Source organism: Schistocerca nitens, chromosome 1, assembly GCF_023898315.1.
Source record: "Schistocerca nitens isolate TAMUIC-IGC-003100 chromosome 1, iqSchNite1.1, whole genome shotgun sequence".
NCBI lineage: Eukaryota > Metazoa > Arthropoda > Insecta > Orthoptera > Acrididae > Schistocerca > Schistocerca nitens.
Genome location: NC_064614.1, coordinates 793,463,431 through 793,479,679, shown reverse-complemented (window position 1 = coordinate 793,479,679; position 16,249 = coordinate 793,463,431). Strand labels below are relative to the sequence as shown.

Sequence of the window (16,249 nt, the reverse complement as noted above, 5' to 3'; positions counted from 1 at the left end):
ATTTAATAGCAGGAGGTTGGTTTAATGAAGAACTTTGAGAATGTCTCACATGAAAAGAAAAATATTTTTCACTTACTTACAAATATCAGGAATTATACAAATCCTTCAATCGCACAACAATGCTTTCAATGTGAATGGTGGGAGAACTGTGAAAACTGTTTCATACAGGAAGCTCATATCTCTCTATCCCCCCCCCCCTCCTCTCGCCTCTCTCTCTCTCTCTCTCTCTCTCTCTCTCTCTCTCTCTCTCTTTGTGTGTGTGTGTGTGTGTGTGTGTGTGTGTGTGTGAGAGAGAGAGAGAGAGAGAGAGAGAGAGAGAGAGAGAAGGGGATTGTTTGACACAAATCTGTATCACAAATATGGATGTCTTAAAACAGCTCACTTAAACTTAACAAAAGAAGATTGTTAAAGTGGCAGTGATATTACAGAAAAAGTGGTAACCAACCATCCTTTGCCTAATTAGTGCTTCTCTGCCCACTTGTCATTTAAGACTGTATAATGATAAAAGGAGTGACAGTCCCATTACACTTCATTAAAATGGTGAATACTTGCAGAAAAGGAAGTACCAGTGGCTATTTAATGAAATGTAGTTCTGAATAGATTCCTTATATTTCTCACCGATCTGCAGAACATTTGAAACTGCTTAAGCACCATTTTGTCCACTTAAATAATTATGAAACAAGCCTCCAGTACCTTTCAGAAGAAACACAATACATACTTCTATATAAATGTTTCTAAATTATCTTCATGATTTAATTTTTCATTTAGCAAATTTTACAGCTGGAAGATCATTCAATCCACTAACAGGAATAAGTGGAGGAAGTTGTTACAGTACGGAAATTTTTGTCAATGGCACAGCAACCACTAATCAAAGCGAACAGCAACAACACCAAAACAAGACCATAACCTTAACCTAAGTCCAAATGGAAGTTTTAAAAAGACATTTCAATGAATAAGACATGATGTTCACCTTTATTAAAAATCATTACCCCTCTGATATGATACCAGGAAACGCATGCTCAATTCTGATCTCTCAAAATCAAAAATTTTCCTTGGTAGATGGAAACAAAAAGAACAATGACACAAAACCCGATAAAAATTATTCATAGAAACAGTAGAAAGAGATCAATGTAGGAAAACAGCAACATATTAGCAGATGGTGCTTGATCAGTGAGAAGCAATGTTTGGGGTATTTCTATTACTGGTGAATTCCACGAATATGATATTTAAAATTTTTTCATAATCTTTCAAGTATTTCTCTCTTCGGACTGACTAGTGAAACAATAACTTCATTTTCCTCTAAGTCCCAGATGTTGAAGTAGATATGTATTTATATGAAATCAGGCTTCAACACTTGGGAGTTGTTTTTTAAACATTTCCCGGTTATGTCACCATATTACCAGATGAAATTCAATGACTGAGTCTCTGTACAACTTCATAACGTTATCATGCTCTCATATTCTAAGAATTTTATCAACAGGTTATTTTCAAATGTCAATTACATCTTTGTTTTTCTCCCTCATTGTCTACACAGCCTCAATCTGCCAGCAATGAAAGGCACTTTCTATTCAGGCATGAATGAAAATAAAGATTTAAGGTGATCAGAGTTTAACATCCAACTGATATTAACAAAGACCAAGCTGTAACACACACTAGACATTGTGTAGTAACAAATATGTTGAACTGATGTAGGGGTACAAAAACTTTTTTTTTTCTTTTTTTTTCACTCACTGCAATGGAGAGGAAATAGAGTGTGGGAGATACATAAGTGATCTATCACAGAGAATTAACTAATGTTATCTTCTATAGGTATTACTGTCACATCAAATGTGCTCTAAGTGCTTTCTTATCCCAACAATGACACTATGTCGTTTTTGTAATTTGTGTGTGTCTGAAAGGGATGCTCACTGCTCTATGTTTTCACTTTTTCTTTCCTGGCTGCTGTTTTCATTCAGAGTGAATAGAGACAACTCCTTGGCTTTTACTCATACTTTTAAGCTTTCACTTATTTCTTCCTAGCCACATTTTGTTTCTGAAAAGATCTCAGGACAATAGATTTAGAAAAAAATTTTGCTCCTTGAAGTTTCGTTTTTATATTTGTAGAGAACTTTGCGTTTATGAAGTAGGTTTGGAAACAACATGTGGAAACTGGAATACGTTCGCATCCTGCTGTGCCAATGACATACTTCAACTTTCACGAACACCAAGAATGAGGTCACTATGTACTATTCAATAATGTGTCACAATATGCTTCTAGCTTCCACATTACAAATTTGAATTATTTCACACAGAATGTTAATGCTAACAAAATTAATTTCATGGAAAAATATAATTTCAGTATTGCAGTTCATTAACACACTAAGTATTATTGCTATGTACCAAGGAGGTAAAATCTGACAGTTTTGCTAATCTTGATTCTTGTGCTTATACTATGTCAGTCACAAATCTACTATTCCATTCAGTTTGTTGGAGGATAGACTTTTCTCAAAAATGTTGTACAATTATTCTTAATAACGTATTTTTAAATTACACAATTTAAGGAATAGCTGGAAGCTTTTTTTTTCTGCTGATTACAATACAGCAATATAAATTCGTGCACATACTGAGTTCTGAACTCTGTAAAAATCTCTATAAAAATCTACTCTCTATAACCAGAATTATTGCATATTAGCCTGGAAACACAATATACGAGGTTTCTCTCTTATCCTCATATTAACTCTTGTTGTAACACACACAAGTATCAAATTTAAATCACAATTTGAAATGTGTATTTGCTTCACAGTAGTCAAACAATGAACAATTATCTTCACCAATAAATTTACTTCTTAGGTTCCAAAATATTTAAAAAATAACAGTTCTGGTGTGAACAACATGCAGCAGAAGACTAGAAGCCAGCTCAGCTGTTGCTGTCCATGTGTCTGAAGGTTTGTACTTTGGGTGCACCAGCCACTACAGAAGCCCTATCTCCCTCAGAGCCCCTTCCACTGCTTCATCCTTCAGAATGACAGAAAATCAACTTTTGCAAAACCAAATTCCACATCCAGGCAAACTAAAGCTGAGAGCTACAGAACCAATAATCATGTTAAATAGAAGAGAATGCACAGTCAACAAAATGAAATATTTTATTAGCTATGAGAAATCTGAGGAATGTTGGCACAATCTGTGTGTGTGTGTGTGTGTGTGTGTGTGTGTGTGTGTGTGTGTGTGTGTGTGTGTGTGTGTGGAGAGAGAGTTCTTGCAGCAGGAAATAAGTACCAACAAAAACAACAATGTTGTTTTTAATATTGTAACACTGCCTAACAATAAAAATACGAGTAAATCATCACTGTATGAGAAGCTCTGTTAGTAAATAGTAAAGAATGACTACAGCTACTACAGTGAAACAATAAATTTATTCACGTATGTTATACTGATCTACTTTAAGTTTTTAGTTTAACACAGATTCAAAGACAAAGCAAAGAAATAATATGCAAGATATCTATCAACAGGCTTTATTCTACTGACTAGCACAGTAACAAAGAAGAAAACGAAAAACACAACTGAGAGGCTTGCACAATGATACTTCTGTGAACACTACATTATATATCTAATTTATAGAATACTACTGTAGTAGGCCAAACACAAAAACTTTTAAAAATGAATGTTATATTACGTACAGCATGCAACAATTGTTAGTGTTAAGGCAGCAGATTAACTGTAAGACACCAGTTCTCTTTAAAGCTGTTGATGTAAAATCATAAATTTTAAATATTTGTCAGTTATGCACCTGATGAAACCACAAAAGTACGGAAGGGGGAGGGGTGATGGAGGATATTACAAACTAGAGAATTCTTCTTCTGGATTGTCCTGCAGGCAATGCCTGCAATGAAGTCATCAATTAAAAAAAAATAATAATAAAGAAAGTCACTTGGGACTATTATTGGATACCGGCAGCTTAGAATTTACTGAAAGAAGCACACAGAATCATTTACAATGATTTATGTATGCATTACAAAGAAATAAGAATATATTGTCCTTAAATAACAACATAGTGTTTCATCACTGTATCAACAATCACACAAACTTAAAATAACTTTAGGAAGACAAGAAAGCCAAGTATAAAATTTATTTTAGATATGTCTGCCAGTCAGGTACCTGCAAGGAAAAAAGTTAGATGAAAGATCTATGCAGCTTCCATTTTATCTGTAAACCATGTTTAGTAATTCATCCCTTCCCTGCTCAATTTTTTCTCTATATATATATATATGGACAAATGTAGACTTCACCAGTATGCAAACTCCCTATGGATCAAACAGTCACTCAACAAAGATGGAAGAGGCAGTTACAGTAATATGCAATTTGAGTACTGAAGATTATGTGCACGCATTTTTACTAACATCAGGTGGCACTTTCACCAGCATTAATGACACGTGGACTACTTTACATCAGTGAAAATGACCTAAAGAGAAAATGTGCTACAAAAATAAAAATAAAGAAATCAGATAAACAAACAATAAGAATTTTTTGCTAATGAGCCTGTTTATGACAAACAGATGTAATATCTGACAGTATTTTAATTTAGGAAATAAGATGATGTAAGATGCTTTCAGAAAGCTGAAAAGAGGAAATAGGAATTAAAGGAAGACCAGAAAATGTACAATCCATTCTGAATTACACTAAAAAGTATGTAACAACTATGTTAATCAGTTTCCCTTATCTCAGTGCATTCAGAAAAAGGCTACAACAGAGAAGACTAAAAAAAATCAAATTATCCCACATCAAGAATTATTTAAAACATGATCATCTAATGAAACGCAGTCAATTTAGGATGTGTCAAATTAATTATATTTTACAGATTCTTTGAAGTACATATAGAGTACATTGAAGAGATGGCTCTTAGTATTCTCTTATTCTCCTGTGAAACTACATAAACTTATGGCTGAGGATAGAATAGAAGGAAAGAACGCACACAGGGAGGAGAAGGTGGAGGAGTGCACGAAAATGGAAGTGAGAGGAAGAAGTGGAGAGTGGACTGAGATTGTCAAAAAATCATTTCACAGTTTATTCTAAATAAAATGTCTGTTATTCATGTCGGAAACAACTGTTTCGAATAAGGAGTGTCAGCCCACTATGGTACACAGGTGTAATTACAATTTCCCACTGTACAGGATCAAAATCATATGAGTGCAAATCATCAGCCAGAAGAATATAAATACCGTATGCCACTATTAAGTTTACACCTTAGTATTACTAACAACATTTGTCTGTGTGCTCTCTCAACTACAATAAAATCAGTAGAGAACTTATAGAAGAAAAAGCAATATGTTTTCATATTTTAACATGCTGATAAATTAGTACTAACTACAAAAGTTGGTTAATGTAACATCATTAACCCTTCGCCTTATAGTGTGGCAGACATTCTAAAAAGATAACAATATATATCATGCATATCTCTAGTTCATTTACTATATAATGGGAGACATTACACTACCGTGAAGTGTTCTCCATCAACAGTGTATCACGTGTATGCTAAGGATAACGACAAACACTTTAAACTAAGCACTGTGACTTTTCACATTTCACTGGTGGTTGTGGACATTTGTGTTCCGTATCCACTGTGGTTAGTAACAGCTCCTTATACAAACTGTTATCAAGTGTGTATGAACGTAGTGTCAGTAAGTTTACAAGTTATTGATTTAGCATACTTCAAAAATATAAATACCTCATTGTAATGTCTTGCATTGCACAGCACAGAGCAGTAAAGCATTAGGTTGACATACAAGTCAGTAGATTTTTTTTAAACTGTGAAACCATTTTTATGAAAGTCATGGCACATATAACTAGTATTTTGTATAGCCAGTGATGTAAAGCTTTCAGATACTTAAGTAACTTCTGTGTAGGTTTGCACAGCTATATCTATTCTCTATTTTAAGAAATGTTTTTGTATTGTTTTAAGATCATTAGGTTATACAAGAAGTAATTAGCCGAGTGTTTTATAGATAAAATTTCTTTCACAGAATGTAAAACATTCCACAGTATTAAAAATGCAAAACCTGGAAAATTATGTTTATATGAATGATTTTCAGATCTACTGCAGGGAATTAGCCTTGAGTCATACATATAGCAACATGAATACCAAATTTGACAGAATTATACCTATCTTCTATGATCTACTACTATTAATAAATCAGTACAAATCAGTACAACATACAACATATGCATAATCCTGCCAGGTTTTATATTTATAATACCATAGCATGGTTAACATTCTACAGGAAAAAAAATATATGTATGAAACTCATACGAGAAAGGTCCAATCTGACATGTCAAAACCCACCCTGATATTCTTTTATGCAGAAAGAATACAACAAAATAAATGCAGTGTCAAAATCATAGCTGCTAAGACACACCACAAGTATTTCTTAAAAACTGTTGACTTTATTTGTTTTTTGTCGCATAAGGAACCACTTATGACAGCAGTTTATACAGCCCTCCTTCCGTATCACGTAATTAGCCATGACGAGAGTGTAGCACCATTTAGTGTGAATATCCAGAGTGTCACTGTCAATTTAAAACACCTAAACTATACAAAAAAAGTCATGAATTTTTTTTTTTTTATCAGAGGCAATTTCTATCAACAGCCAAACTGTTGCGGATGTAATTCTTACAAAGGTGACTAACAGAGGAAAATAAATCAAGGGAGTGTTTTAAGTTACATTACAGATAACTTCCATCAATCGTCACTTACATGTGTTGAAATGATACAATACTTACACATACATCATTTTATAAATATTACTATAGCATAGTTCTCATGATAATCTTTGAATAACATATTTTACTAACAATGAAACAGTTGCTTGTTTATTCCCCATAGTCGACACAATAAAGTGAAGTGTCATTTGAATGACGAAAACAAACATTTTCCTTCCACCAGGCACACCTGATGAAAAAAATTAATACTTTCAGGCACTCTACAGTAATTAATAGTTTTATTTAGACAGAACTGCAGTTGAGTAAGGAACAGTTTTGGTCACTGCTCAGCTCACTTGAAGCAGTTCATAAAACATGCTGATGCAAACTAATAAAGAACATTTCTTTAAAGTCAGTACTGCCATTAGACTGTTGTTTATTTACAGTGTTACATTTACACTTACACAATCATGATTTCGGTTTCAGAGTGCCATTATCAAGTGTTTTAAGTGTTATACAGTGCCTAAGATAACATACTCTCGTATTTAAAATACACTATTAGTCACATAGTGTATTTTAAATATGACAGTATGGCATCTTAGACACTGTATAACACTTAAAAGACTTAATAATGGCACTTTGAAGCTGAAATCATGATTGTGTAAGTGTAAATGTACCACTGTAAATAAACAACAGTCTAATGGCGGTACTGACTTTAAAGAAATATATTATGACTGTGGCCCCGCATTATGAAAAAATTATTAATGAAGAACAAATGACTTAAATTTAAAAATTCTGTTCTCCTGATAAACCTCAAGCGTCATGGAACTATCGGAAATTATTTCCAACAATTTCCTTAAAAATACTTACCACAGTCAATAAATTCTTTATTGAGAGTCTCACTGGTTGTTCAGGGAGGAATCTGAATTATATCAACCCTCTTTTTATCATCCTCCTCAAAGACAGAGGGGTTGTTATGTCCGTATGAAGAGTCGAATACAAGCAATGAATCAATTTCTGCAAGTGTTTAAAAACAGTTTTCAATGAAATGTTAAAACTTATTCTTTCCTATCTTTTCACATTACAATAGGTCTGTTATAAGATTCTTGCCACTAAACAGTCTCATTTTTAATTTTTGGTCCTACTGTGCCTTGAGGTCCCTGAGGACAGATTTAAAGCTCCAGAACAGTGATCCGCTCATATTCCTCACTGCTATCGTTGCAAATGAATGTGTCATACCATTAACTGATAGCGCAATAGACTCTGTCTTTTTTCATCTCGAAATGATAAAGTGCAGTTTTCTTGCAGTTCTTTCAGGAAATTCGACTAATCAACACCAGTGCAACAGATGTAGTGGAGGTAACAAGAAGCTTCATCTTCACATCAGGTACAAACTAATGGCATCTCCTCTATACCTTTACTAGAAGTAAACATTGTTATTTTTTGACTTCCTATACTGTAAGAAGTCTTGAAATCAGCAATGTTCATCTCAACTGGGATTTGGAGGACCCAGACAAGAAATCTTCATTGGTAACGGTGCACTGCATCTCACAAGCAGCTCTACATGGTTTATATCTCAAGAATACTCCTGTTGTTGGTGTTATTTATTTAAGTTTGCGGTTTGTGTTGGTTAGTATAGGGGGGAGAGGTTAATGGGAGTTTGTGGTCAACCTGTACAGTAAATCTTTTGGATAGTTTTTCTATTTGTATAGTTCACAGTCAGATTTTATGAAGCAGGGCCAGTTTTGCACACTGCATAACATTAAACACAATGAATATTAATTCAGTTTCAACTCCATTGCTAACACTTATCCTATCACAAAAAAACTTTGTGTTCTGCCTTACGGCAGGTCTTGTCATGTCAGAGAGGTCCACCATATGAGCGTCTAGGGAAGTGATTCCAGTGGTGGTTTCCCGTTGTCTTCCACTGATGATGATGATGAAATGATAATAGGACAACACAACACCCAGTCCCTGAGTGGAGAAAATCTCCGACCCAGCCGGGAATCAAACCCGGGCCCCTTGGTGTGACAGACCGCCGCGCTGACCACTCAGCTATCGGGGCGGACCTATCACAAATGCAACTGGTAATTCTTCCAGATATGAAATGAGTTGCAAAATTCAGTGAATAGTAGAAAAACTGAAATTCGCTTTACAAATTAAGCTCACAGTGAGTCGTGTTATCTGTTTGGCAATGTGTTGTCAACGAAGGATCTGCACCTGCCATGTTGCCCATGCACAGTCCGCTACAGCTCGAGTATGGCTGTACAGTTCTCCAGTAGCCCAGCAAGCTAAGAATCTGGCAATTTTCAACATTTTTTTGAAAAATGCTTGGAGTTTGCCGTAGCAGCTAAAATTCTGACAGTCTTTCTTTCGGTGCATTCTTCTTGTATAAAGAAATTTCCAGGCAAGTTTTGACATGTCATTTTGGACCATTCCCTCTTCATCTAAGTAATTCTTATACGGCCTGTTGACAATCTTAAAAGTAGATGAAATTGGTTATTAAAATAAAGAGTAAGTACAGCTGTGTTCTCATATCAAATGTCATATAAGGAAATTTTCTGTCTTCCTATAAGACTTAACTAATAAATGTCATCTTTGCTGGCATAAAACAGGTCCTGGTACACTTAAAACTTTTTAGAAAATTTCCCCTGAAGAGATTTCAGGTAACTACTACACATTGGAGGGGTACAAAAATAGCATGAAAGGGTGTTTCATACTGCAAAAAGAGGGGAGGAGTGGAGGAGGGAGAAGCCATTTTGAAAAAGAGCTAAGGGTCACACCCGAAACTGTTGGGCAGACAAGTAGTTTAAAACTTAACGATTGCCAAAACTGTAGATATCACACTGGTAATTATCAGCACTTAAGTGAGCAGAGTGTATGAAAATTCATTTACATTGTAGAACCAAATTCAAGACAAATCTACAAACATTGTGTAAGGCTACTTTTGACCTCTGCAAGCAGCAACCAAACGACAGACTTTTCTAGTTGGTTAAGTGCTCATAAAGAAGGTTTGAGAATATGGGGCAAAAATGAGTCATCCAACAATATCTAAGACACAGAAACTACGTATACATTCATGAAATTATTTCGTAAATCATTCAGAATTCTTTTCAAACCAGTCACGAGCAGTTAAAATAAAACAGGAAATTGTGAGTGTAATGTAAACAATGTAATCATAAGAATAACCACTCGCTGTAAGGTGGAGGCACCAAGAAGTGAACAGGAGCATCAACAAGAAATAGAACACAGTACACTGTCTATCACAATTCCAAATAATACACCTCACTACACATATTAGTGACTACCTTAAAAGAACACACTAGTTGCTTTGGAACGCTGCAGATGGTGCAGAACTGGTCCTCCATTGATGTCAAGTCATGAACTATCGTCTTTGGACATGCCCATGACCAGACCACAAATGAAGTTGCACAGTTTGTTGGTGTAACAATGTGGACTGTCCAACGTGTCTGCAAGGAATAGTGTACCACTCACAGTCATGTAACGTAACACACGAACAGTGACCATTAAAAGATCCTAACTGATCGGAACTGGAGGAGAGTGTCATGTCTTATCAGTGACAATAGAGTGTGAATCCAAAAGGAACTGCTGCGGACAGTAAATGCACAACCATCTCCACCAGTTTCTGAGAAAACGCTGCAAGGGGAACTGCATGCATTAAGTATTTGGAGGCAGGAACCTCACAAAAGGCCACTGATCACAGCAGCACTTGCATGTCTTCCATGGCCGAAACAATACAGAAACTGGGCAATAGGTGACTAGAGGCACGTAGTGTGGTCTAATGAGTCATGATTTTTCTCATTTCAAATGGTGTAAGGTGACGAGCACACTGAGGGCCAGTGACACTTTTAACATGCACTATGTTAAGGATTCAGGCCAAAGTTATTTCTGGAGACGTTTTGGGGTTTCACTCATTCAGATTGTGGTGAATATGAGCTAGGATGTGTATTTCACATGTTACACTTTTTTCTACGCCTTCCTAAGCATGTTGTTCACACTCACAGCTTCCAAGACAATAACAGCCATGTTCACAGTGCCACACACATACATTCCTTTTTTGACAAACACCGAGGCACTCCATCACACCTCAACTCAACTCCCTATTCAGCCACTCGATCTTAATCTCTCAGAACAACAGGTGAAACATAGCAATCAACACCCCCTCAATTTGGTACCTCTATGGGATCTGTCATCAAACAGTCGCTTGAGCTGGGTATGGCACAGCTGAAGAAACTTGTGGTTTCTCTTTCCCAATGAACTGAGGCCACTACCAAGGCTAGAGGCAGTGTGTTAAAGTATCAGAGTGATGTCTCCTGGGGGTGACTAAGTTCTTATCCCATGTGATTGTACTACTGACCAGTCCACATATAATCTGGCAGACAGATTGTAGCATGTGGATACAACATTTGCATGTGCACGAGACGTTTGCAAATCTGTAAGTTGGGGTTGTAGGACTGAGAGAAATTGCTAAATCCATGGATGAAAATCACATCTGTGCTTATAAATCAGAGACTGCGAACAGGAGATTGACACAAATCTGGTACGCAAAACTTATCAAGTCATCTGTTTGTTCAGAAGAGTCACATATATTCATGGAAAGTTAAGAGCAAGCATTACAATGATTTAAATAAGAAGGCAGCTACTTTTAATTCCTTAATAGACACAACCAGAGCAGTTTACCCTACAGCAAACACAGAAATAGTATTTCTAAAAAAATTGTTGCAGACTAAACCAAAATTATTAGTCTGTCTGCCATGAGCTTTTAACTTGGAAACCTCTCTCATTATGTTGACTTGAATATGGGATTGTTAGCGTATTTTCATTCAATGCTGCTCCATGTCATCATCTCTTGTGTCAGTGCAAATAAAATAAAAGTATATATTACACAGAAGAATATTGTGTTAAACTGATAAAGAAACAGCATGCAGCTGTATCTTAGGTCATAAAGAAACTCATACTTACATTATATAAGTGGTGTCTGTTCTTTCAGACATGTCCAAAAGAATAGACATCGCACACATAATTAAGGCAAGGCTGAGCAAATGATCTCATCAGTGCAAATGAACATTATGCTCAAATGCTAGGAATTGGTGAAATGCCGGAAGTAATGATGATAATGGGTAGGATCACTATGTCAGTAGTATATGGATAAGTTGAGAAATTGGGTCTGACGGGAGGTGTGCTAGGGCCGTCCATGCAACTGCAATAACCACTGCATCCGGATGACTTAGTGGTCAGAGCATCTGCCTAATAAGCAGGAGAGATGGGCTCAAAACCAGGTCCAGCACAATTTTGACTTCCTCACTTATGTATACCGATGCCCATGAGCAGCTAAATGGCATTAATTCCTTCGTGTGTTGATTCATAATAGCTACAGGGTCAAAATGATTTTTGATCTTTTGGACATGCTCGAAGGAACAGACACCATACATATAATTACAGTGAGACTGGCCAATAATCCCTTCAATGCAGATGCACACCACACTCAAACTCCTACAACTGGCGAAATGTCATAAGTGGTGGTGGTTAGTGTTTAACGTCCCGTCGACAACGAGGTCATTAGAGACGGAGCGCAAGCTCGGGTTGGGGAAGGATGGGGAAAGAAATCGGCCGTGCCCTTTCAAAGGAACCATCCCGGCGAAATGTCATAAGTAATGAGGACGATGGACAGGCGCACTATGTCAGTAGTGTGTGGTGTAAGCTGAGAATTTGCGTCTGATGGGAGGCTTGCTAGAGTAATCCGTACAGTTTCAATGACCACTGTGGCTGGATGGGTTAGTGGTCAAAGTATCTGGCTAGTGAGCAGGACACTCAAGTTTGAATCCCAGTCCGGCACAAGTTTTCAACATCCCCACTGATATATAACACCCACTAGCAGTTACATGTCGTAAGTTCCTTTGTGTCTTTATATTATGGAGTCTGTGGTTCACAAAAAAAGTGAATTAAAGATAAACCGTACACTTCATTACCACAATATTAAAAGTTAAGCTTTTAAGACAGAGTGTTAACCCCTACATCTTGAGTGCAGAATGGAGTTTTATATTCTGGTGCAAAAGCTGCTGGTGGACTTCAGGCAGGGAAGCGAAAATTTGCATACACTCAGTAACAAAATACAAGTTACCCCATTAGCCATTCCTATAATTTACTAGAATATATGAAGTTCAAAACAAGTCCAAAAACATATGAAATAGAATCTATAATATGTCACAGTTGATATATTATGTAACTGAGATATTGTACTTGTCTTCATGAACTCTAGCTTCAGAACAGTTATATAGTTTCGCATGTATCACGTATTGTTTCACTCAATGCTTGTTCAGGCATTGCTGTTGAAATTTCCAAATATTTGCAACTTTTCCCTGTGACCAAGGATCATAAAGTCACTATCAGCCATTCATGAGGTGAAATTACTCTCTCCACACAATTAGGAGGGGGAGGGGGAGAGGGAGGGGGAGAGATGGAAAATTGGTGTAGGTTAGTAATCTAACATAGTCACTTCATTGTTTGACTCCGTGGCAAAGTGAACTTCAAATGATGGTACAAAAATATTCCTCACATAATTTCAGACCCACCACAGTGCCATAACAAAGTAGTACTGTGTCATGACAACTGTCATGAACTATTGATAAATATATATTTACTTGCTATCAGTTCTCCTCCAAATGCAAAAATATGTTTTTTTACACCCACCTACATAGGGAGAAATAACTTATAAAATAAGAGAAACCAGAACTCGCACAGAAAGATTTAAGCTTTCATACTTCCCATGCACTGTTACAAAGTGGAACAGTACAGAAATATGTGAAAGTGGTTCAATGAACCCTCTGCCACACACTTGGGTATGTATTGCAGAGTAGTCATTTATATGTAGATGTTACAATCATTTTCATGCACCATAAAATTATTTACAACACACTGTGCAACAACATTATTACTGTGGTATCAAGTAAAATAAAAACCATCCTGTGTCAGTGCCAGCAATAGTACCATGCACTGATATAGTTTATTAATCTTTGAACATTTTTAATAATCAGGCTCCATTCTTTTGTTTTTATTATATAATGCGTTTTATTATTGACATCACTAAAAGAGGATTGTTTTAATTTCACTTACCCCAGTAAGACTTGCCACAAGGAGCATCATAAATAATAGTATGACATTTGAAGATGACTGGATGATTGAAACCAGTAGTTAATAAAGGATTATTTATCATAGTGATGTCTGAAGATGACTTTTACAAAAAAAAACTTCAGCAAAGTCCTTCAGCCATAATTCATAGCTTTACTGAAAATTTAAAATGGTTCATGAAGTATGCTACATTGTAGTGCATTTCTTCACACTTCAGTAATGAGAACACTGTGTTCAGACACAGTGCAAAATTGTACAATTTGGCTGGAAGCTAAGATGAAGTATGGCAGAGCTAAAGTAGCACATAAAAAGATTATATCTTTTCTCAATGATGTAGATCTTTTTAGCTATCATTGTAAAAAAGTGAATGTTCTTTTTTACCATTATGGACCATTTTACCAAAGTGATCCAGCAAACATATTCCTGCCAGTTACTAATTTGTTTTCTATTGGTTTCATTCTTATCAGTTGCATAACATATGAAAGAAATGAGAAAAAAATTTATTTGGGTGCTTCTATTGTGTGTGGGCGTGCAAGCATGGTGAGTAGCAACTTTCTTTTTCATAATTTCTCATTTCTCCCACACTTATTCAATATTTTCAAATGCATCAAATCTGTGCTGGAATGAGTAGCCACAGGACGTTATGCAATTTAGGAATCCATTGTTACACACGCATGTGTGTCCACACCCATGCAATTTAGGAATACATTGTTACACGCGCATGCGTAACCCCCCCCCCCACACACCCGTCCGCCCACACACACACACACACACACACACGTATTTCAGAGTTTCCTGGTAGCATCTTCCCTTGTGTTAGTTCATTTCTACCTATTTTGTTATTGTTTCTCATGGTTCATCCTTCTGTATCAATTTCTTTCCCTCAAAAATCTTTAAACTATGACTAACATGTGGCCATCAATGTGTTGGTCACTTCAAAACATCAACAGCTAACTCACTGTAAATTGTATCTTTCCCTTTTTTCATTTACTAGAAGCTATTGGGTACTCCGCCACATATCGAGTAGAGTTTTCCCTTGTATATAGATGTATACATAAACTGACAATACTGTTTACAACTTCTCTGATTCATAATAAAGTACTTATTCCATTAAATAGTACAACTTTTCTAGTGTGACTGATTTGTCTCTGACTTACAAACAAGCAAAATCAGAAGCCCACTACTCACAAAAATTACTAAAAATCAACACACTACAAATTTCAAGTTTCCACAGCTCTGAAGCAGTGATTTACTTGATACATTACAGTGTTGAGGCAGCATTAGTACCAATCACATACATGTCAATAATGCTATTCGTAATATTCCACTACCAAATGAATGATGGTGTAACTGATTTGCAAGTACGAACTGTCCAAACATGCAATAATGGTTGTCTGGCAATGTAGACAGTAGAACAATACCATGCCATTTTAAGGAGCTATGTAATAAGCAAATTATATTTTAAAGACACATAAATGAGGGGAAAAATGGAGTGTACTCACCAGAAGCTGAAATTATTGTAAAATTATCACAAACTATACAAACTGAAATTCTGTTTCTTAAATGCTCTCCACTTTTCAAACCAATGATTTATTTTACATGCATTACCATGCATTTCACTTACATTCATCATGCTACTACAGTGAACAGAAGGTAATCTTTATAAGCTTATCACACAACAAAACAATTTAGTAGAGTTACACAATTTAGTCAACAATTTAAAGCCTGTCATGTGCAACTCAATACAAAGAGATCCTGAAGTGATATTACAAATGTTACAGGTTTTTGCTGCTTAAAAATGTTGATATTAATCATTAGTAGCATGCATATTAAAATGCCATGCTGTTATAGTGGATAGACAGTCTTATGCTCATGAATAAAGTAACTGAAAAAAAGGGTACAGAAAAATAGTGAACACAGACAATTCCACTTACAAGTAAATTTATTTAATGTTCTCAAATGGTCATCAATGTATCTTCTGATTACAGTCTATGTATGACATGCTTCCTACAATTCACACCCCCAAATGTCGCAACAGTTCATATTTTCAAATAAACAAATTATATAATCAGCACCTTGTAAGAAGCCAACATGGCAATAAACTATTCACAATGACACATTTACAGAGTTAATTAAAACTAGTTACCCAAAATAGAACTTAGAGTGGGGAAAAAAGTAACAGCTATTATTGAGTGTTTTACACTTCACAACAACATTTTTTTATGCTTATGAAAAAACTAAAATCAGAAAAACCCACCAGGGGAAATGTAGAGATCTCACCAGCAGACCAGGCCATGAGAAATTACTAGTTTGGGGACGAAAGGTGGATTAAAAGGATCTATTAGCCAATCTTTAGTTGATAACACAAGCTCTATGGAAAGAAGTTTTATCTATGAATTTTATGTTTTCTGCCTACAAATTTTAGTAG

At 35.8% G+C, this 16,249-nt stretch overlaps 1 protein-coding gene across 3 annotated transcripts in view; it reads right to left on the bottom strand.

Annotated features, from left to right (window-relative positions):
• The window catches only part of LOC126262339 (AP-1 complex subunit sigma-2), a 71,252-nt gene that overhangs the window by 19,726 nt on the left and 35,277 nt on the right, over positions 1-16,249 (bottom strand). The window contains exon 5 of one of the 3 annotated variants that reach the window (XM_049958919.1): positions 2,425-2,994. The exons of the other annotated variants lie outside the window; for them this stretch is intronic. Coding sequence (XP_049814876.1) covers positions 2,950-2,994 — 45 coding nt within the window. The 3' untranslated portion in view covers positions 2,425-2,949. Of the gene's footprint in view, positions 1-2,424; positions 2,995-16,249 lie in introns of those variants that run through there. 3 annotated transcript variants of the gene reach the window in all.